The sequence below is a fragment of the Astatotilapia calliptera genome, chromosome 2 (genome assembly GCF_964374335.1).
Source record: "Astatotilapia calliptera chromosome 2, fAstCal68.1, whole genome shotgun sequence".
Lineage (NCBI taxonomy): Eukaryota > Metazoa > Chordata > Actinopteri > Cichliformes > Cichlidae > Astatotilapia > Astatotilapia calliptera.
The window spans coordinates 7707867-7730903 of NC_137423.1; the positions used below are offsets into that span (position 1 = coordinate 7707867).

A 23037-nucleotide genomic window follows, 5' to 3' on the forward strand; every position below is an offset into this window, starting at 1 on the left:
CTAAACAACACTGAAACATCATTTTAGCAAATAACTTCTCATAGTTAAGTCTGTCTGTGATGCACCACTGATTACAACTAACAGCCAACTGATCCTGTGTTGTTAGGTCACATCACCCATGGCACTAACCATGACCACTGATGATATGTCAGAGGGCTCAGTGAAACAGACAGGATTTCAGGATTTTACTAAGTCATACTTAGTGTTGTCAGGTGATGGGTTGGATGAGGCCCATAGGGAAGTGAGTTATTTCCCTATGGGTGAAAGGGAGGTGAAAGTTCCTGTTTCTAATGTCTGACCTTTGTCCACCTCATCTCCTGACAGCTCCAGGTTTGACTCCACCTTTCACAGTTTTACTGCTTCACCCCCTTCCCTCTGCTTCCTGAAATATGGACACTTGCTGTCCAGTACAAAGGGTACAAAAGTAAAATTATTTTCCAAATTAAATAAATAATGTGCCACTTTTTTACCTCAAACATCGATCTTAAGTTACAATGTGTATTAAACCTCCCAAAAACGTAGCACCTAAACTTACAGCTAACGTCATCATTCATTTTCCAAACAGCGTGTGTCACCTGATCAACCGTCAACGCCCACGTTCAAGCAAGAACTTCACACGTTGACGGCGACCACTACGTCCAAAGTTGTCAGCACAGGTAAAACGTGTTTGCCCCTTTTTGTAGTCACATTTACATATATAATTCAAAACTCAAAGCTTAATGTACACAGTATATCAGGTGGGTAAATGTACCGGGCCTAGCGAGTTTTCTTGGCTAGGTTTGTTTTAAAGCGAAGATGTAAAGATTAGCGACTTTGTTCAGAACTCTGACCTAAAGCACGCTAGCTAGCTAGTTAAATCTCAAATGTTAAAGCGACAGTGACCCTCAAGTTAAGGGCCTTAACCGTTAAGCTATTTTCTTTTTGAACGTAAAGAATTTTCTGTATCTATTGTTAAAGATAAAGCGCTAAAATTATTTTCTAAAGAAAAAAAAAATAATGTTAGCAATTAGCAAAATTGCATTTTAGCAGTTAGCCCACGCTTGGCCTATCTATAAATACTTGAGTTATATTTTGCAAGGAGAAAGAATGGAGCGATTTATTGAAATTTCCAATCCAACTTTATTTATAAAGCACTTTAAAATAGCCAGCACAGGACCAAAGTGCTGTGCAGTAAATAAGTTAAGAACAATAGATAAAACAAAAGAGCAAAAATTAAAACACATAATACATAAAGTTAAAAAGCCCTATATTTTTTTTAAAGTGAAATATGTGCAAACATATCTCTTTAGAGTGTTTAAGGCAACAAATAGTTTGTACCACCATTCTGAAAATCAGGACAGTCTGAACTGTATTTGGTAAGCTTTCTCATATATATATATATATATATATATATATATATATATATATATATATATATATATATATATATGTATATATAAAATTTTCGGTAGTCTAAAGAAATAGATCTCCAGGTTTCTTAAATGTCATTCATGTCATGTCAGTTCGCTGCCCTTTCTTGTGCTCTCCCACACTGCTTTAGTAATGTTGAAGCGTGGGTTCTGGGGAGGCCAATCCATGTCTCTGGGTGTTCTATTGTGGGGGTTTTTTTTTTCCTATCCAGGTATCATTTTGCTGTACTTGTAGTGTGTTTGGGATCATTGTCTTGCTGAAAAATATAGCCGTTGTGAATCAGATGCTTTGGTGATTGTGTATCCAAATCTAAAAAAACTGATCTGCATTCATAATTCTGATCATTTTGAAAAGATCACCAACATCACTGACTTAGATGCAGTCTCAAACCATGACAGAGCCTCCAACACGTTTTATCAGATCAATCACAATTTGAACCAAAAATTTTACATTTGAATTCATCACTTCATAAGATGTGTTTTGTGTTACTGACAGTTCCAGTCGGTATCAGGTTTTTGCTGGACTTTTTCCTCTCTTTTTTGGGGGGGGGGGACATGACTTTCAGATACTGTACATCTGCTGTAGTTCACTTTTGGCCTCCACTTGTGTACTTTGGGCATTTTTTTTTCTTCCCTAGAAGAAAGTACATTTCATGCCAAAAGATGTCAAGTTTGCCATTCCAAGTTTTCAGTTAATAGCTCTTTGAAAATCACCTTGTAGGTGTAAAACTATTGTATGTTTGTCAAACTGTTGTCAGCTCTTTGAAATTGTCCATAGTTTCAACCAAAACAAAAAGAAACAAACCGTGAGCTTTTGTAACAGGCTGCTGGTAGCAAAGTGCCTAAAAACTGGGAACTTTCTGCATTTCAAACCTTTAAAGCAGGTGTCTCAAACTCCAGTCCTCAAGGACCCGTGTCCTGAACACCACAACACACCTGAATAAAATTAGTAGGTCATTAGCAAGGGTATAGAACTTTACTTCATGCTTATCTGGCAACCTCAAACCCTACTCAAGTAAATTTAAGTAAATGTAAGTGTTTGGAAAAATGTACTTCTAAAAGTATTTTTATTCCACCATGTTCATTCACTCATGAGATGCTGTAACATGAATCAAGTGGCTGAATTACCACCTCAGCATGCAGTCAAGTTCTATAGAGTCTTGCTAGTGACCTACTAATTCTATTCAGGTGTGTTGCAACAGGGACACATGGAAAAGTTTCAGGACACCAGCCCTCGAGGACTGGAGTTTGAGACCCCTGCTATAAGGGAACCCTTTAAACTTTATTTATTCAGATAAATGTGGTTGATAAGACATGGCTTTAAGTCAAACAGTGCTGTTCTCCTCTTTTCAGAACTGGTGAAATTTGGCAGGATTCATCGAACTGGTGGATCATTTGGGGGTTCCAGAGGAACTTGTATTGAACAAATTCTCAAGAAGAATTTGCCAACGACATCAGGACCAACCCGATCACCATCTAACATGAATATAGGTTTTGATCAGCAAGTGAAAAGCACTTTTAAACCTGGTAGGTTTGAGAAGTTAATCTACTCCAGATACAGCTCCCACAGTGCTCCAGATAATCAATGTTTCAGCCCCTTTAAGTTGTGGTTTCTGTTGCAGGCCTCCAAATAGAATCTATATGGGTTTAAAATTTGAATCTGCTTTTTCGTGTTTTCCCTACTAAGGTCATGATGGAAGACCAAAAGTCTCTCCTAAAACACTGATTGCCAGATACAGGAATGGAGAGACAAATGCTATATCTTTGCTCCATCAGCTTGCCCAGACTTTGCAGTTCCATCTGGAAATGAAGGAGACAGTAGCCCCAGGTAAATCTTCCGAGCATGCTGGTGCCATTCAAATACAGATCTAAAATCTTTAACAACATCTATGAAGACGTCTTCACATAATCTATTCAGACAGCTTTACAATGCCACATGGCGTTGTTTATAATGATAGAATACATAGCTGTATTCTATCATTATATATTACTGTTTTTATCTTTGAGGTAAAAGCAGCAATGTTTTAAGGTCTTTCAAGTAAGAAGTGAACTTGGAAATACATTAGAATAATGCAGTTTATTTTTTTATTTATAATGCAATCACAAGATCAGGTCTATGCTAGATTTTTTTTCCTTTTGTTATTTACCCCTTTATACAAAGAAAGAGAAAAAAACTGTTGTTCAAGAAATTAAGGTATTGTGCCAGAGGCTAAGTCATTAGAGGCTGATGTCATTTCAGACTGGATACAAACTGAAGGATCTTCACAAATTGTGACTTCTTGTTATGCACAGTGGCTGACAGAGAAGATGTCAGCCAGATGTTGGGGTATGATTGTAGTAAAATTCATGACTTTTTCCTGTTTTTTCTTTATTAGCCAGTACAACAGGGCTTTATTTTGCCTTTTGCGCTGTGATCGATGGAGTACAGTACAAGACTGGTATAGGAGTAACAAAGAAGGAGGCTCGTCTGAATGCAGCGGAGCTTGCTTTTCAGGATCTCCAGCCCACCCTGGAGAGTCTGAAATCTGCACTTCCTGAAGCATCATGTTAGTATTTGATGAAAATAAAGTGTTTGTTCTGCAGACTCTGAGATGCACATGTTACTTTTTTACAGTATTTATGATGTTGGTTGTTGCGGTTGTTGTTAATATTGGATACACCATTTAACACAGCTTTTTGCTACATTTATTTATTTATTTTTATTGTACATTAAGTAAATGTAAGGCTGTAAATGTTCTTCGAGCCAGTCTTACCACCGATTTTTGACAATTAATTTGGCAACATTAAAAATGCACATTTAAACATTTTACATTTCATTCACTTCTTTGCCTGCTTTAGCCTTGGATGTCCCTGCACCTTTGCCAGTAAAAGAGGAGCCCGCCATTTCTGATAGCCATGCTCATAGAGCCATGCTCGGTAATTCTGGATTTTATATTCTTTGACTGACTTGTTACCTCTCTGTTTGCATATTTTGTAGTAAATGACACTAACAGTAATATTTTGAACACATCTGTATACGTAGCACACAGACCATATTTTATTGTTGCATAATTTGATTTGAGACCACTGACATTTTATTTTTTAAAAGTGCAATAACCTTTTTTTTGTCTTTGGCATTGCCATCACATTGGTCTGGCTAAGTGTTAAGGATGATTATGTTGGATAGAGTTAGGGATATACATTATGACTTAGGATAGGTATAGATATAGTCAGGGCAGTCGTCCGGCCAGCTGGGGCCTTTGTATGTAGAGTTTACATGTTCTCCCCATGCTTGGGTGTTCTCTCTGGGTGCCCTGATTCTTCCCACTGTCCAAAGACGTGTGTCTTAGTTTAACTGGCAATTCTTAATTGGCCTTAGGGTGTGATTGTGTTTGTGTATGGTTTTCTGCCTCTGTGTGAGCCCTGCAATAGACTGGCGAGCTGGATTGGGTGTACACTGCTGATGCATGCATGTCATTTATGCGATATCATTCCTGCCTTATAGATTTTGTCTGCTAAAATACAACAGCAATGTTTAATTTGAAGGTCAGAGACAAATTTAGTCATATGATTCATTTTACTTATCTAGTCATATCTTGGTTATTTAAATACTTTGTAATGAGAGCAGGTCCTTTTGAACAAGTCCTTGGTTTCAATTTGGGGGACAAACACACTGTCTACTTTCACAATTACTTCATGTTTCCCTTTTGATAACACTACTCACTACTGGAACGTCTGTCCCTGAACAATCCCTCAAGATCTGATTAGATAACCTCTACCTTATTTATCAACGAAGTAGGGAAATTACTTTGACAACAGCCATAAATGTAAACACAACATGTGACAAGATAGCTTAAATAAAATATCGTAGGTCAATAAAGAGAATGCAATATGACAAGACAAATAGCTGAGTGAGTTAAATATTATACAAAAGGAGTACATTTAAATTGAAAATAGAAGAAGAAGCTTAAGAAAGCTATAGGAAAAAGAAGAGGCTAATAGTCAGGCTAGCTCAGGGGCACACAACCATGAGCTAGCCTTGCATAAGATGAGATTGGATAAGCTGTACTTTTTAATTAACTACCAAAGTAGGGAAATTAGTGTGTCAAAGTAGTAAATACAACCAATGACAAAATATCATAGGTCAACAAAGAAAATACTAAATGAAAAGGCAAAATAGCTCAACAAGTCACAATGTACACACAAATTTGAGTACATTTAAATAAAAATGGAAAAGGTATCTTTAAAAGAGTTTTTATGAATACAAATCTGGATACAATAATGAACTTAAGTAAAAATCTAACAAATTGGTACAGGCGTTATTGAAGATTTCCTATGTCTGTCCTTGTTTTAGCTGAGCTGAAACAGATGTTAGTGAAAGTTCCTCTACATCTCCATAGGAGGCATCAAGTACTTATTCCCTCTGGGTTTTAAGCAGCTTACCAAGCTAGTCCATCTTATAGTTAGAGAACCTCTCACTGATATGATGATGGCTCGAAAATGCTGTGTTTGTATTCATTAAGCTGCTACAAGTTCAGGCTGCTGGTGGACCTCCTGTGATGCACTTTTTTTCTTTCTCTCATAGTTTGTGTTTTGTCCTGTTTATTATTTTTAGCCACTTTATGCTCTTTACTGAGCCGTGTCCTGTTAGAGGTCTCTTCCGGTTAAAAGGGAATTCTTTCTTCCCTTTGTTATCAAGTGGTTGCTCGGGCAGTATCTAACATTTTAGAGCTTACAGTGGGGCAAAAAAGTATTTAGTCAGCCACCGATTGTGCAAGTTCCCCCACTTAAAATGATGACAGAGGTCAGTAATTTGCACCAGAGGTACACTTCAACTGTGAGAGACAGAATGTGAAAAAAAATCCATGAATTCACATGGTAGGATTTGTAAAGAATTTATTCGTAAATTAGGGTGGAAAATAAGTATTTGGTCACCTCAAACAAGGAAAATCTCTGGCTCTCACAGACCTGTAACGTCTTCTGTAAGAAGCTTTTCTGTCCCCCACTCGTTACCTGTATGAATGGCACCTTTTTGAACTCATCATCTGTATAAAAGACACCTGTCCACAGCCTCAGACTCCAAACTCCGCCATGGCCAAGACCAAAGAGCTTTCGAAGGACACCAGGAAAAGTATTGTAGCCCTGCACCAGACTGGGAAGAGTGAATCTACAATAGGCAAGCAGCTTGGTGTGAAAAATTCAACCGTGGGAGCAATCATCAGAAAATGGAAGACATACAAGACCACTGATAATCTCCCTCGATCTGGGGCTCCACGCAAGATCTCATCCCGTGGGGTCAAAATGATCATGAGAATGGTGAGCAAAGATCCCAGAACCACACGGGGGGACCTGGTGAATGACCTGCAGAGAGCTGGGACCAAAGTAACAAAGGTCACCATCAGTAACACACTACAACGGCAGGGAATCAAATCCCGCAGTGCCAGACGTGTTCCGCTGCTGAAGCCAGTGCATGTCCAGGCCCGTCTGAAGTTTGCCAGAGAGCACATGGATGATACAGCAGAGGATTGGGAGAATGTCATGTGGTCAGATGAAACCAAAGTAGAACTTTTTGGTATAAACTCAACTCGTCGTGTTTGGAGGAAGAAGAATACTGAGTTGCATCCCAAGAACACCATACCTACTGTGAAGCATGGGGGTGGAAACATCATGCTATGGGGCTGTTTTTCTGCCAAGGGGACAGGACGACTGATCCGTGTTAAGGACAGAATGAATGGGGCCATGTATCGTGAGATTTTGAGCCAAAACCTCCTTCCATCAGTGAGAACTTTGAAGATGAAACGAGGCTGGGTCTCCCAACATGACAATGATCCAAAACACACCGCCCGGGCAACAAAGGAGTGGCTCCGTAAGAAGCATTTGAAAGTCCTGGAGTGGCCTAGCCAGTCTCCAGACCTCAACCCCATAGAAAATCTGTGGCGGGAGTTGAAAGTCTGTGTTGCTCGGCGACAGCCCCAAAACATCACTGCTCTCGAGAAGATCTGCATGGAGGAATGGGCCAAAATACCAGCTACTGTGTGTGCAAACCTGGTAAAGACCTATAGTAAACGTTTGACCTCTGTTATTGCCAACAAAGGTTATGTTACAAAGTATTGAGTTGTATTTTTGTTATTGACCAAATACTTATTTTCCACCCTGATTTACGAATAAATTCTTTACAAATCCTACCATGTGGATTCATGGATTTTTTTTTTTTCACATTCTGTCTCTCACAGTTGAAGTGTACCTGTGGTGCAAATTACTGACCTCTGTCATCATTTTAGGTGGGGGAACTTGCACAATCGGTGGCTGACTAAATACTTTTTTGCCCCACTGTATATGTTAAAATGTGAAGAGCCTTGAGATGGCTGTTGTTTGCACTGACACGTGGAAAGACAATGAACTGACAAATGAATAAGTTGAAAACCTGTCGTTTTCTTTATCTCACCTGTTGTACAGAAAGGAAGCCATTTGTCAATCTGCAGATTCCACATGCTGTCAGGGATCAGCTCACGAAACTGATGAATAGTCACCCAGAGTTCTCCGGATGTGCAGTCACCACAGCAGCATTCCTTCTTCAGACTTGTAAGTGAGACCTCAAAGTAAGAACGATAGATGGTAACCAGTCTGTTAGTGGAAAAAAGATTTTAGAATGCTTGATTTAAATCTTCATCTTGAATATAGTGACAACAGTTTTGTTTTGTTTTTAATTCCTTGCAGTGTAAATTAGTCCTATAAGCAACTGCTGTTATCTAATTTCTAAGATTATTGTACAACATTACTTTTAGTATAGTGTAGTTTTAAGTGCTGGATTTTGCACAAAAACAATTCATTGAAATACAATAGCTTTGATTTACTGTATAGCGTACAAATGTTAGAGCCAAAGACACTTCCTGACATCGTCCTAGAGAAAAAAGAACTTGACAGGTTAGACAAAAACTGTATTGACTGAAGAATCTGTACAGGGATGGGAGATAAAGCATGTAGTTTATTGTACGGAAATGTTTTGTTTGTTTTTTTTTCTTTAGTGGGAAGACAAATATTGTTCATTTAACTTTTGAACAGCTGTCAGCTGGTAGCATTTATCAGGTACTGATAAATTCTTAATTATCTCAAGCTCCTCAGACCGAGGTCTTTAAGAGCACGGAAGTTATCAAAATCATCCAGCTTGGAATTTCTTCTTTAAGATGACAGAGTAAAAGCCAAAATATATTTTGAAAGAATTCCAGTGTGTAAAGTAAGCAAAGAGACATCTTCTGTCAGAGTCCTTTGGAAACAGGTACTATATGCAGATAAGATACACAGAAAATAACAGCTGTATGCGTGAAGAAAAAAAAATGCAGTGTTTGCTTCAATTAATGCTGCTGTCTTTACTCTCCCCACCAAACTGGAATTTTCAGCTGATTGGTATAGGTCTGGTCATGTCATGTTATGCCTTAGTGCTGTGTGACAGCCAATGACTGTTTTTATAACACAGCAGTAACCCAAAGCATACCTCAAAATCCAGCTGAACTTTAACAATCAATAGGAAAGGAAAAACCTGCTCAGTGAGCTGTTTTTGGCAGGCCTGGAGTACTTTTTTAAAAATTTAATTCCTTATTTAATGGTGAGTCGCACAAAATTCTCTCATGGATAAAAAACTGTAGCTATAGATAGAACAACAATACTTTTGTTAAGGAAACTGAAACAGACATGAGTTATATAAATGTTATAGAATGATATGTTGAGTGGCTATCAGGTAAATATGTTGTATTTACCTCTCCTCACACTTTTGTCTTTCTCTAGCCAATGGATATGAAGTGGTTGCTCTTGGGACTGGTAATTTTAATACAAAAGAGAGTATCTCATCGAACGGGAGGATTGTGCATGATTCACACGCAGTTGTCACAGCAAGAAGATCTCTTATGAGGTTTGTTGCAACCATGACCCATATTTTTTTATGTGTCATGTCACGTTATAGCAAATGGTTTTCTCCACTTTATACCATGATGGAAAAATGAAAGCAGTATTTTTTTTCCCATGCAAATTTGAAACCTGATTTTTAAAATACCCATTAGTTATATGTTGTAATGTTATATTATATGCATTGCAATGTAATAAAATATAATATAATCACTAATTACTTGTGATATTATGTCGTGGCTGAGTGATGTCAACAATATCAATATCATAATTTGTAACATTTTCTCAACAGTGGTAATCGATTGTTTTACTCCAATAAATATTTTGCACACTGTTTATCTAAATCTAATATTTTACAGCTATAGACTCTGGTTAAAAATATTTTTCATTTACCTTGTGGTTTTTGTAGATATAAATAGACCTCTAACGGTAATTGTTTGTCTAATGGAACATACTAAACCAAAGATGATTCATTCTAACCTCAGTACAACACAGCAGTTTAAGTGGATACATGTACACTTAACTCTCGTGTTCTTAAAATGTCGTAATGTATAAAGCACTTTGAGGGCTCAGAGTAGAAAAGTGCTATATAAGAACCAGTCCATTTACCATTTTCCTATTTATCAATGATGGTTATTTAGACACAGATGCAAGTCAATAATACCAGAGCTAATCTCTTAGCTCACTTCACTTGTCTTTACCACTTTTTTGCTGTTTAATAAAAAACTAACTTTATTAAAAAAAAAAAAAAGCCCAAAAGTGTGCTTTACACTAGCTTATACTGTTCAACCAGCAAATCCAGAGTATACTTTTGGTCCCCAACTTACAATGTGCGTGTAGATTGTAGATGATGTTCGTTAATACATCCATCCATACATCAGTCTTCTTCTAATTAGCTGAAGCCAGGTCACGGGCTGCAGCCTAAGCAGAGAAGCCCAGACCACCTCCTCCACACCCACCTCCTCATTCTTGTCTGGGGTAACACCAAGCATTCCTTGGAGCCAATTTAACTTCTTCAACTGGCTCCTTTTGATGTGGAGGAGTAGCGGCTCTACTCTGAGCCCCTCCTGGATGGCTGAACTCCTCTCTCTAAGGGAGAGGCCAGTCACCCTTCGGAGAACGCTAATTTCCATGTCCTGGTCGCTAGTTTTGGACATCCACCCCTACAGCGCCTCCTGCAAGTGGTGGGCCTACAGGAGGGGGGCCCATGTCCCTTTTTCAGGCTGCACCCGACCCGGCCCCATGGTCTAAGGCCCAGCCACCAGTCGCTCACCCTCTGGCACCCTCCCCAGATCTGTAACCCTGAGTGAACTCTTCCCTGGGTCTTCTCCTCCTGGGGTTTTTTGAATCACTCTTTGTCTAATCCCTCACCCAGGATTTGCCATGGGAGACCCGCTGATAGGTAAGATAACATAGCCCCTGGGATCCCTGGGACTTTGCTCCACCACGATAAAGTAGCGATTCATGGAAGGTCATTAACCCTTTAAAGCTGGTCAGAGTGGGCACGCTCTGTTTTGCGTAACTAGTTTTAAAGCACTATAGAACCGGAACCACGTAAGCTAGCACAATAATTTTTTTTGCATATGAAACCGGAGGAGTTGTACTTACATCTTATGCCATCAGCTTGTCCTAAGTCACGGTTTCCTTCCACATGCAGCTTTGCAAAAATTGCATAAAAAGCACTTGCAGCAACAAGCTCCAGAAACAGGCTTTGCCGATCCGATCAGCTGTTCATAACACTTCCTATGTTGGAATAGACGTCAGGGCGAACTATCACATGGCCGCCACTACTTGCCCGAAACCGGAAGTGACGTCATTTTCGCAGAAAATTTTATTTTTTACCTTCGGGGCCTTATAAGCCTATACTGGTGTTTTTATAAGTCATGTTTGACTTCATGCTTTTCTGAATAGTTTCTGTGATGCTTAGAACTCAAATTGCACTGCTGGAAATAGTTTATTTTGGTGCACATGCTGGGGGTTTTTTTTTTGTTTTTTTTTTTGCAAATTTGCATTATAATATTTATTTTCATTTTTCCTGCAGTATATAAAAAATCGGTGTATCTCAAAAATAAAACTATGAAGACACTCAGACACTCAAAATAAATTTCCTCTTGTTGGAAACTATTTTGTGCTTACAGTTTTGAGGGATAAATCTTAAATTTCTCTAACTAGAAATATATGTAAAAAGACACAAAAAAACAAAACAATTTTCGATTTTTTTGTAGTGTATTGCACTTTTTTGTAATTTATGTAGTTGCTATGGACTTAATGCATACATATTATTAAAATGTGGGCTATAATGGTTGTATTGATGTATAGCAATTGAAATGCTCCCAGAAATGGGACTGCAGCATGTAAAATATAACGATAAGCTCTGGCAGACTTGGTTCTATGGTAGGTCTTAAAGGGTTAATCATGTTCATTAATACAATCAAATATAATCATTCCCTTTTTTAAGGTTTCATTTGTGTGTCCTGACCTACTTTGATATAGGCTGATTGCAAATGTTTTCAGTTAATATGTTTTGTCCACTAAAATTCTAGCAGACTTTTAATTTGAAATCGTTATCATGTCTGAATATATAGAGATTAATGACTATCATGTATAAAGAGCTTATGTGCAAATGTGTCTGACAATGGCTGGCTTTATTTCCTGTTTAAATGTTAAGAGATCTCTGAAAGCAATGTTTTGAGGTCTGCGGGCAAACATGTTGCTTGTGTATTTCTTTGTCTTTTGGAGACCTTAAAGTAAGCTAACTGCAGCAAACCTCACATTATGCTCAAATGGGTCAGTATAGTAGCTTTAACTTCAAGATTTAGTGATATTGCAGATTTTCACTTTTAAAAAATGTTACTACATAGATCTATGGCCACTTTGCACAGAATAAGTAATATCTCCTTGTTGGCAGGTTCCTGTACCGGCACCTGTTGATGTTTTTCAGCAAAAATGCAAATCTCACTCAGAAGTCAATCTTCCAGCAAAGCAGCAGCAGCAGCTTCCTCAGCCTGAAGAGTGGTATAACTCTTCACCTCTATGTCAACCAACTGCCAAAGGGTGCTGCGCAGATCCCTTCCAAACTGTAAGTGCTTATCAGCTTAACCCCACAGAAGTTCATTTCCTTTAACGCCTCTTCTCTCTCGCTTTTGAAAACAGGTGAACAAAAATATGTTACCTACATTTTAGCAGATTTTTTTTGCTTCTTACCCATCTTTGTAGTAATGACTGAAACACATAGCATGAACCTGAAATGGTTTACACAGGCTCTGGCATAATAATGACCTTTTTAATATTGGCTTACTCATCTCACTCAGTTTAGCAGTTTACTCATACTCAGTTTAATATAGGAAAAATACCAATACATAATTAACACTGTGTCAGGTGCAGTGCTTTTCCAGCCAGAGGCTGCAGTTATGTCATATTTGACCTGGTCCTGATAATAGCAGTGATTTAATGAACTGAAAGAGGAACATATACGGCCCAAGTCTAATGGCTGTATGGAAATCTCATACTAAAAGATTTGTTATACTTAGGAGGCAGAGTTTAGTTTTGAAACGTGACTAAAAAAATAAAGTTTATTATATATAACATTATTTTGATGATGTAGATAAGAATCTGTTCACATGAACCATTTCTGAAAACTCACAGGCAAGAACTTATTTTCATAAATCTTAAATCAGAAGTGTCCAACTCCAGGCCTTAGGGACTGGTGTTCTGCGGATTTTAGATATTATGCTGGGTCAACACACCTGAATCAATGATTATTTCATTACCAGGCCCCTGGAGAACTTCAAGACATGTTGAGGAGGTAATTTAGCCATTTAAATCAGCTGTGTTGGATCAAGGACACATTTTAAAAACTCCAGGACACCCTCTCTTGAGGCCTAGAGTTGGACACCTCTGTCTTAAATGGTTATAGAGTAATAATACATTTTGATCAGTCCACAGGTGAAAATTATTTTAAGAGGTAAAAAAAAAAAAAACCCAATCACGTCACATCAATCAAGTTTTTGCTCTTGTCACCCCACATTTATTGCTTCTTGATGTATTACTATTTGTTTTTGTTTAATGTGGATGAATGGAGACAAATGTTAGTGGGTAGTGCGCTCGCTGTTAACATATCCCCACTGATTGTACTCCCCTACTATCCTATTGTGCTTTTTCATAAATGTATGTGGTTCTGGGTTGTTAAACTCCCCGAATACCAGAATCTTTATGCACATGCACCATCCCGGTAAACTGTCAGAAAACAAGACTTGGATCTATTTCTTCAACAGTGCTGAGCAGAAAATGCTAAAAAAAAAAAGGCATGAACTTTAATAGTTGACTGAGTGTTTCTAGTTAAAGCACATTAACATGTATCTGTATGAGGTTGGATGATGATCAAATCCCAGTTTTTTATCAATTTGTGCTATTGACAGTGCAGTTGGCAGCAGATTGATGCAGCAAAAGCAGTACAGCTCTGAGACATGTATGCTTAGCTCAAAGTCTAACACACATTTTCCACTAAAATACCTGAAACTCACTTCGTGTTACCACATTTGATTGAACCTCCCACATATTTATGCCTCTCCACCCACCAAAACGCAAAACAAAGATGAGCAAAGCAAATTTCGGGGGTGCTTTTCATTATGGTAACATGTCTGCTCACTTTCCTCACTCACTCTAATTCTTGCTTCTTAGTTTACACTGGCAAAATTATAAAAGAGAGAAATGTGAAGCTGACATACCTTGATATCATACCATATACTGATAAATCAGTTTTAAACAATCCAGTCTTTAAGTGATGACGTGATGAATCCTGCTTCCGTGCCCAAACTACTCCACGTTTAATAAGGCTTTTGTGTTTTTTACGTTTTCATGCTTTGTATCTTGTTCTTTTTGATCTCAACAAGCCCCTAAAAACAGTCACCGATCACTGTCGGCCTCTCTGTTTTTATTACCGCTAATCATTTTAAAGCTCACTTTTTAAAACCTTACGATGTAACTACAGACCAGCCCATGCAGCAGTATATTAATAACTAACCTTGTATTATGGATGGATTATCTCAGTTGTTCTCCCGACTGAAGTTCGGTCTGTTCGGTGTGGTCAGCATCCTGCCATGTGACTGCATTTGTCCCGAACCTTCAGCAACCATCACGTTAACTTTTATGGAGTGGAAAAAATTTGGCATTCATCCTTCAGCTTCACTGTTTATATTATGCTAACATAGCTGTGTCGCTAGCGATCACGTAGCACATCATTATATAACCCTACAAACGTCACTGCTGTCTACTTTCCTGTCTTCATTTATGTCGGAAATGATAGCAGAGCTGTACATCTTAATTTGATTCGGAAATCCCTCAGTGAGAACATGGTATATTATATTTAGATGGAATCTAGCAAGCTAACGTCCTGCTAACTCCGTTAAATTTCATAAATTTGGTTTTCATGGATGCCTGGATGTTAAATGTAATTGTTACACCTGGTAGAGCAGCAACGCTGATCATTTTATTACAGATGAAAGGATTTAGACAGTTTTTAACTCTGTGATGCCGCAGTGATCGTGTGACTTAGGGACCTGCAGCGAAGTTTGGGCCCACACAGGGCTAATGACGTCAGACTTAAAGACTGGATATTAGTTACTTGTGAGATAAACGGATGTCATTAAGTCACAAGAGAGGACACTAGGAAGCATAGGTTAGCATAACAAAAGGCACCCAAGATAATACCAGAGTGTGTGAGTGCAGCTTGCATTGGTTTTTGGAATGCGGCTGAAACGTGGTCCATGAAGAACCTGATGTCAGCTATCTGTGAGTGATGTTGGTTAAGAGTTAAATTAATTAGAACTTCAGTTTAAACAGTTCGGGTTATAGAAGTTTGAATAACATCTTGAAAGATATATCTCTAAATAATATCTCTAAAGATATTATTCAAGGTCAGAAATATTTTTCTCACCTTTCTGCTTAATTTGCAGGCGCCTGAACCCACTCTCCATGTCAGCATGGCAAGTTAACAACGAGATCAGCCTACACCTGTCTGTGGAGGGCAAGGTGTTGTTTAATTTCTTTTATCTGCTGAACACCTAAATGATTCACCTGTACCTGTGTTGATGCATAAGTATAAAGGTGTACTTTCTTTTAAAGGTGTTCTCGGTTTTCTCATCACTCCTTGATCAATCTAACTCCAAAGTTGTCAGCATGTCCACAACAGACAAGATCACTCAGTGGCAGGTCCTTGGATACCAGGGAGCCTTGCTTAGCCACTTTATCGAGCCCATCTATGTCCACAGCATCCTCATAGGCAAGTAATAAAATCAGTCATGCTCCTTAAGGGTAGTTGGGAATCACCCTGTATTTGTTACCTTTTCCAAAATATGAGGTGGTAGCAAATGAGAGACCCTGTTTTTTTTTGTTTTGTTTTTTTCTTATTTTTATTTATTTATTTTTTATCATTATGCAAAAGTGCATCACCACCAAGTCCAAATACACCAGTAGAATCACTCCACGTTGGCACTGGGTTAGACAGTGTGGGTGAATGCTAGACGTCTTCATTTGTGCCGTTAATAGTGATATGAACACAGTTCTTGTGCTTTTGTCATTTCACAAAGTTTTTACAAAGCACTAGTCTCTCACACAGTCCCAATTTAAAATGGAATAGAGCAAGCATCTTAAAGATTCATTTCATTTCAGGGCTGGGAGGACTCTATTAGGGTGTACTTCACATCATAAAAAGATAGGACAAATTGTTTTTCCAAGACAGATCTTAGTGTAGTACCTGCTGTCATTTAAAAGTACAGTGGAACCCCGACTTACGAAATTAATTCGTTCCTGAGGGTCTTTCGTAAGTCGAAAATTTTCCTAAGTCGAAGCACCCATTGCGCGTTTTGAGTGAGGCGATGCTGAACGATAGGCTAATTGCTAACTAGAACAACAATACGTCGTTCAAGTGGAACAGCGAAGCTCAAGTACAGAAGCCAAGGGGTTGTCACACGATTCAGAAGGCATTGTGGGCATTGTAGGCTCAGCCAATCAGAGCCAGCGGATTTCGTTACTCTGGCATTTTGCCGTAACACAGGCAGAAATATTGCCATTCAGTGCCTTCGTAGCTTGAATTTTTCGTGAAACCGGGTATTCGTAAGTCGGGGTTCCACTGTATGTGGCAAAGAAACAAACTGATGGCTCTACATTTCATACTCATACAATTCCTTCTGTAACTTTGTGTAACCCTACATAAGATCAATGTATGCACCTGCTTTTAGGCAGGTGAAAAACAGTTGACAAATTCCCCAAGTTGTCCTTTTGACAATGTATCACTATGTCACAGTAGTGTATCCTCAAGTTTCCAAGTTATTTTTACAAAGGTAAAGTAATAATTTTCTTCCTTCCTCTCCTTTTTCATAATCATAATGACTTTGACCACATTGATTCAGTCTGTAAGGGATGGGGAAACTCCAAAATGAGTTATACTCTATATTTGCAGCAAACAAAGTCAAACACCTTCACAATTGCAGATTGCAGCAAGATTAGTCATAAAAAAATGATACCACTAACTGAAGGAAACTACATATGATTCTGTGTCTTGTAACTTTAAATCAACCTTGCAGGTGACTCTGACTGTAGTGAAATTCGTGGCATGGAGATGTCTGTCAGCCAGCGTGTAGAGGGCATCACCTCCAAGCTGCCCATGTTCTATTGCATGATGAGGCCTCACATTAGCCTGGTGCCATCTGCGGCTTCCAGTCATGCAGGCGGTAACCAGCTGACCTACGGTATCAACTGGAGCGAGGGAGACAGCTCCCTGGAGGTTGTGGATGGTCTGGAGGGCAAGACCATAGAGGAGTAAGAATCACTGTATAGGAAGTTGGGAGAATTGAGGTTTTGGGGTTTGATACTTATTTTTATATGCTTTATTTTAGTTATACTTTTAAAATGAAGCATCTTAAAATAATACGCTACCAGTGAAAAGTTTGGACACACCTTCTCATTTAATGGTTTTTCTCTATTTATGCTACTTTCTAGATTGTAGATATAGACATCAAATATAGAAAACAAGATATATGGAATTGTGTAGCAAAGAAAGAAATCATGAATAACTCTGAGTATATGTGATATTTTAGATTACTGAAAGTAGCCACCCTTTGCTTTGTTGACAGTGCTGCAAACCCTTGGCCTGTTAGTGAGCTTCATGATGTGGTCACCTGAAATAGTTTTCGCTTCAGGATTAATTTGTGTAATTTCTTGCCGTCTTAATGGGTTTGGGACCATCAGTTGTGTTGGGCAGAAGTCAGGTTGGTACAAAGTGAACAGCCCTATTTGATAACTGTTATAATTTCATATTATGGCAAGAACCAATCAGCTAAATACGCATTTGATTTACAGGTACAACATATTTATGACCACAATTTGAGCCCATACAATCCATCATTACTTTAAGAACTGAAGGTTAGTCAGTCTGGAAAATTGCAAAAACTTTGAATGTGTCCCCAAGTGCAGCTGCAAAAACCATCAAGTGCTATGATGAAACTAGCTAACATGAGGACTGTCCCAGGAAAGGAAGACCAAGAGTCACCTCTGCTGCTGTGGATAAATTCATCCGCGTCACCAGCCTCAGAAACCACAGCACCTCAGATGAGAGCCCAGATAAATGCCAGTAGCAGACACATCTCTACATCAACTGTTCAGAGGAGACTGCACGAATCAGGTCTTTGTAGTAAAAATGCTGCTAAGAAACCATTACTAAGAAAAAGTAATAACAGATATGTTTGGGCCAAGAAACGCATGGACCAGTGAAATCTGTGCTTTGGTCTGATGAGCCCAAATTTGAGATCTTTGGGTCCAACCGCTGTGTCTTTGTGCGACGCAGAAAAGGTGAACGGATGGTTTCCAAATGCATGGTTCCCACTGCGGAGCATGCTGGAACAGGTGTCAATGTGTGGGGGTGCTTTGCTAGTGACACTGTTGGGGATTTATTCAAAATTGAAGTCACACTAGTTGTACCATAATTTATTTTTCAACAGGAAAATGACTCCAAACACACCGCCAGGCTGTGTAAGAGCTATTTGACCAAGAAGGAGAGTGATGGAGTGCTGCACCAGATGGCCTGGCCTCCATAGTCACCTGACCTAAACTCAATCGAGATGGTTTGGCATCAGATGGACCACAGAGTGAAGGCAAAAATGCCCAACAAGTTCTTGTGACCTCTGGGAACTCCTTCAAGACTATTGAAAAGCCATTTTAGTTGACTACCTCATGAAGCTCATCAAGAGAATGCCAAGAGTGTGCAAAGCAGTAATCAAAGCAAAGGATGGCTATTTTGAAGAATCTAAAATATAAAACATGTTTTGAGTCTACATGTGTTTTGTGGACTTGGAGAAGGCATTCGACAGTGTCCCTCAGGTGGTCCTGTGGGGGGTGCTCCGGGAGTATGGGGTGTCATTGCTACGGGCCATTCAGTCCTTATACGACCATTACAAGAGCTTGTTCTGCATAGCCGGCAATAAGTTGGACTCATTCCTGGTGGGTGATGGGCTCCGCCAGGGCTGCCCTTTGTCAATGATTCTGTTCATAATTTTTATGGACAGAATTTCTAGGCGTAGCCAAGTGGCGGAAGGCTTTCACTTTGGTGGTCTCAGGATCTCATCTCTGCTTTTCACAGATGATGTGGTCCTGTTGGCTTCATCAGGTGATGGCCTCCAGTTCGCCTTGGAACGCTTCGCAGCTGAGTGTGAAGCAGTGGGAATGAGAATCACCACCTCCAAATCTGAGGCCACGGTCCTCAGCCGGAAAAAGGTGGAGTGCCCACTCCGGGTCAGGGACGAGACTGCCCCAAATGGAGGAGTTTAAGTACCTCGGGGTCTTGTTCACGAGTGATGGGAAAAGGGAGCGGGAGATCGACAGATGGATTGGTGCAGTGGCTGCATTGATGCGGCGCTATACCGGTCTGTTGTGGTGAAGAGAGAGCTGAGCGTAAAAGCAAAGCTCTCAATTTACCGGTCGATCTACGCCTCTACCCTCACCTATGGTCATGAGCTGTGGGTAGTGACCGAAAGAACGACATCGCGACTACAAGCGGCGGAAATGGGTTTCCTCCCAAGGATGGCTGGCCTCTCCCTTAGAGATAGGGTGAGAACCCAGTCCTTGGAAATGCCTGCACTTTCTATCACCTCGGAGTACTACACACCACAGGAAATGGTGGGCTTTAAAAATACAAATCATAGAGTGAAGAAGACCTGGAAGAAGGAGAAGAAATCCATTGCAGATGACTTTCACCTCAATGACACCTGCAGCTCTGACTTTGGCTCCAGGACACGTGGCCGAGGCCTCAAACAGGAGAATGATGAAGACCAAGAAGTAAAGAAGGAGGAGAAGGTGGTGACGCATGAAATCCACCTGCTGTCTGGCGACATCAGGATGACAGAAATGGACATAAGCGACAATGAGGAATTTACCCCTCCTGAGAATGCTGTAATTGAGGAGGATGAGGCAGAGCAGGAACTGCAGAAGCAGAGGAAGCTGAAGCAAATGCAGCTCCTGAAAGACTCTGGGGAGAAAGTGGCAGAGCAGGTTAAGAACCTTGTTAAAAATTACAACGAAGACCATCCTGACAAGAGGAACAACTTTTTTTTTTTTTTTTTAATGCTACCTCAGAGTTTTGCAGAATCCTGGGTGATATCCCAACATGCGGACTGTCAGGCAACAGAGGACCAGGAAGACATTATGGACTTTGAACAGGAGGAGGAAAAAGATGATGCTGGAGGTTAAGACTCTTGATATGGATGAGAATGTTGGATGGAGTTAACCTGGATCACGAGCAAAATCAACCAGATTTTGCCACAGCCTGTGCCACCATTTTGGACGAGGAGCCCATCGTCAACTCTGGCCTCGTTGCTGCACTGTTGCTGTGCAAAAATAAGGGTTTGTTGGACACTCAAGTGCAGAAAGTAGCACGTGTCAAAGCACCAAAGGGTGCCCTGCCCAATGGTGACTAGTGCATTGAGGACAAGATGGGCTTTGATGACAAGTACAGCCGCAGAGAAGAATACAGAGGTTTCATGCAAGACTTCAAGGAGGATGGCTGCAAGCCTGACGTTAAGATTGAGTACGTGGAGGAGTCTGGGCGGAAAATCACTCCAAAAGAAGCTTTTAGGCAGCTCTCCATCTATTCAACGGAAAGGGGTCTGGAAAAATGAAGACCGAGAGGAGGATGAAAAAGCTGGAGGTAGAGGCGTTGCTGAAGAAGATGAGCAGCAGCGATACCCCTCTGGGAACTGTGGCTTTACTGCAGGAGAGGCAAAAATCCCAGAAAACACCATCTATTGTGCTTGGAAACAGTATGAATGCAAACACAATTACTAAATAAGCATGAGGGGAGAAGTGTATTATAATTGTGTATAATTAACGTAGAAACATTCATGTGCATAGATAAAATACACCACACATATACACATCTTTTAATTAATGTCTATGATTTAATGTCCTAGTTTTTTGAAGCTGCAATGTTGTGTTTTTAATTGTTCAATAAAATCAGTACAATTCAGAAGTTAAAAAAAAAAGAGAGAGAGGGTGATTCGGCCATTTGGGAGGGGCTCAGAGTAAAGCCATTGCTCCGCCACATTGAAAGGAGCCAGTTGAGGTGGTTTGGGCATCTGACAAGGATGCCCCCTGGGCGAGGTTTTCTGGGCATGTCCCACCGGGAGGAGGCCCCAGGGCAGACCCAGGACACGCCGGAGAGATTATATCTCTCGGCTGGCCTGGGAACACTTTGGTGTTCCCCCAGATAAGCTGGAGGAGGTGGCTGGGGAGAGGGAGGTCTGGGCTTCTCTGCTTGGCCTGCTGCCCCTGAGACCCGGCCCCGGATAAGCAGAAGAAAATGGATGGATGGATGTTTTGAGTTATTTTATGCTTTTTTTGTTTTACATAATTCCATGTGTTCATATGTAGTTTTAATGCCTTCAGTGAGAATCTACAATGTAAATAGTCATGAAAATAAAGAAAAACCATTAAATGAGAATGTGTGTCCAAACCTTTGACTGGTGGTGTATACCCTAAATAATATACGAGAAATGACTAATTGAAAGATCAGATTATTGGAAGGTTTTTACTAGACCACTTGGAAATGTAATTAACATGTTACCAGATATATTGAGAACTATAGGCAGTATCCTTTTTTGACTCAACTCGGGCTGTATTAGAACATCATAACTAGAGTTTCAGACTCATTTATTTATTTGGTGTTTAGCTCTCCCTTTAAGAGTGGATCTGCCCTAGCAAGCCGTCTGTGCAAAGCAGCGATGATGCACCGCTTCAGGTTGGTGGCCAAAGAGGCTCAGAGGACGGACCTGCTGGCCACAAGTACCTACAGAGAAGCCAAGGTAAACTCAGCACCTTCTTCTGTGTAATCTGAAACTTTATTTTAGCAATGTAAACTGCTGTACACTGATCCAATAGAAAGCAAATGCTGTTAAACACGTTAAAATAACCACCACACAAGCTTATTGTATTTTCTGCTTTTTTAAATGACCGTTTCCTGACTTGCTGAGTTGTTGTTTTAAAAAGAACCCCAAGCTGTTATTCATACTATATATTTTTTGGGTCACTGAAGATGATGGCAAAGCCATACCAGGAAGCCAAGAATGTGCTGCGGGCGTACCTGTTGCAGAAGGGCTTTGGTTCCTGGCAAGACAAGGTCTTGGTTAGTGATAACTTCAGCATGTGAATAATGTTACAACATTAAAGAAGAATGTTGATCAATAATCAGTTGTGTTCAAAACGTTCAGCCTACTTTTCATTTGCACCACTTGCTGCATGTTGGTTTCAGAATTTGTTTTTTCAAAATACGTTTAAAGATTTGTAGAAAATAATTTGAAAGCACCCAACATAGAATATTGCACCACAACTGGTCTTTAGTTTTGCTTCTTTCAGTTAATACATGTACTGTATATTAAGTACATTCTTTCTTTATTAACATTTTCACTGGTTCATATACTGTATCTTTTGTGATGGAAATGGCCATAGAGCTTAGGACAGAAAAAAATAAAAGTATGTCAGCCAAAGCTCATATCTATTTTTTTTGCCACTTGTATTTTTTATGGTGAATTTTCTGTTGGAGTCAAATTGTTACTTACATTTGTAAGTCTTAGTTCAAGCAGCATGATCAAAGACATTCCTTTGTTTCTCACCCCCTCCCCAGACTGTTGAACGGTGGGGGAGGCTGTAGTGTTTTATTATGGGACATCCTATGTGAAGGTTCTCTTTTCTTGTTTAGTAAGCTTCCTGCTTTTAGGACCCTTTTGTCGGCAGGAGTTCACACAAACGCACTCACATGCATACAGACATGCACATTCTCACACATGCATACACACATACAGTGGGGCAAAAAAGTATTTAGTCAGCCACCGATTGTGCAAGTTCCCCCACTTAAAATGACAGAGGTCAGGGATTTGCACCAGAGGTACACTTCAACTGTGAGAGACAGAATGTGGAAAAAAAAATCCATGAATCCGCATGGTAGGATTTGTAAAGAATTTATTCGTAAATTAGGGTGGAAAATAAGTATTTGGTCACCTCAAACAAGGAAAACCTCTGGCTCTCACAGACCTGTAACGTCTTCTGTAAGAAGCTTTTCTGTCCCCCACTCGTTACCTGTATGAATGGCACCTTTTTGAACTCATCATCTGTATAAAAGACACCTGTCCACAGCCTCAAACAGTCAGACTCCAAACTCCGCCGTGGCCAAGACCAAAGAGCTTTCGAAGGACACCAGGAAAAGTAT

General features: G+C 39.8%; 1 protein-coding gene and 1 pseudogene across 3 annotated transcripts; both read left to right on the top strand.

Moving 5' to 3' along the window:
• Positions 1 to 374: 374 nt before the first annotated feature.
• adad1 (adenosine deaminase domain containing 1 (testis-specific)) lies at positions 375 to 22318 on the top strand. Of its 2 annotated transcripts, none has more exons than XM_080304991.1 (14): positions 375 to 416; positions 566 to 737; positions 2763 to 2936; positions 3097 to 3237; positions 3785 to 3955; positions 4248 to 4325; positions 7845 to 7970; positions 9171 to 9294; positions 12196 to 12366; positions 15242 to 15317; positions 15411 to 15567; positions 16871 to 17105; positions 21505 to 21637; positions 21868 to 22318. In XM_080304991.1, the coding sequence occupies exons 1-14, from the start codon at positions 390 to 392 to the stop codon at positions 21979 to 21981; spliced, it is 1899 nt and encodes a 632-aa protein (XP_080161117.1). In that variant the 5' UTR covers positions 375 to 389; the 3' UTR covers positions 21982 to 22318. The 2 variants fall into 2 exon arrangements, with proteins under 2 accessions (XP_080161117.1, XP_026039170.1); XM_026183385.2 differs by having other exon boundaries at positions 566 to 656.
• On the top strand, positions 18464 to 21442 carry LOC145420458 (U4/U6.U5 tri-snRNP-associated protein 1 pseudogene; annotated as a pseudogene). The gene has a single exon (XR_013901770.1). The product of XR_013901770.1 is annotated as a U4/U6.U5 tri-snRNP-associated protein 1 pseudogene (transcript).
• Positions 22319 to 23037: the final 719 nt, after the last annotated feature.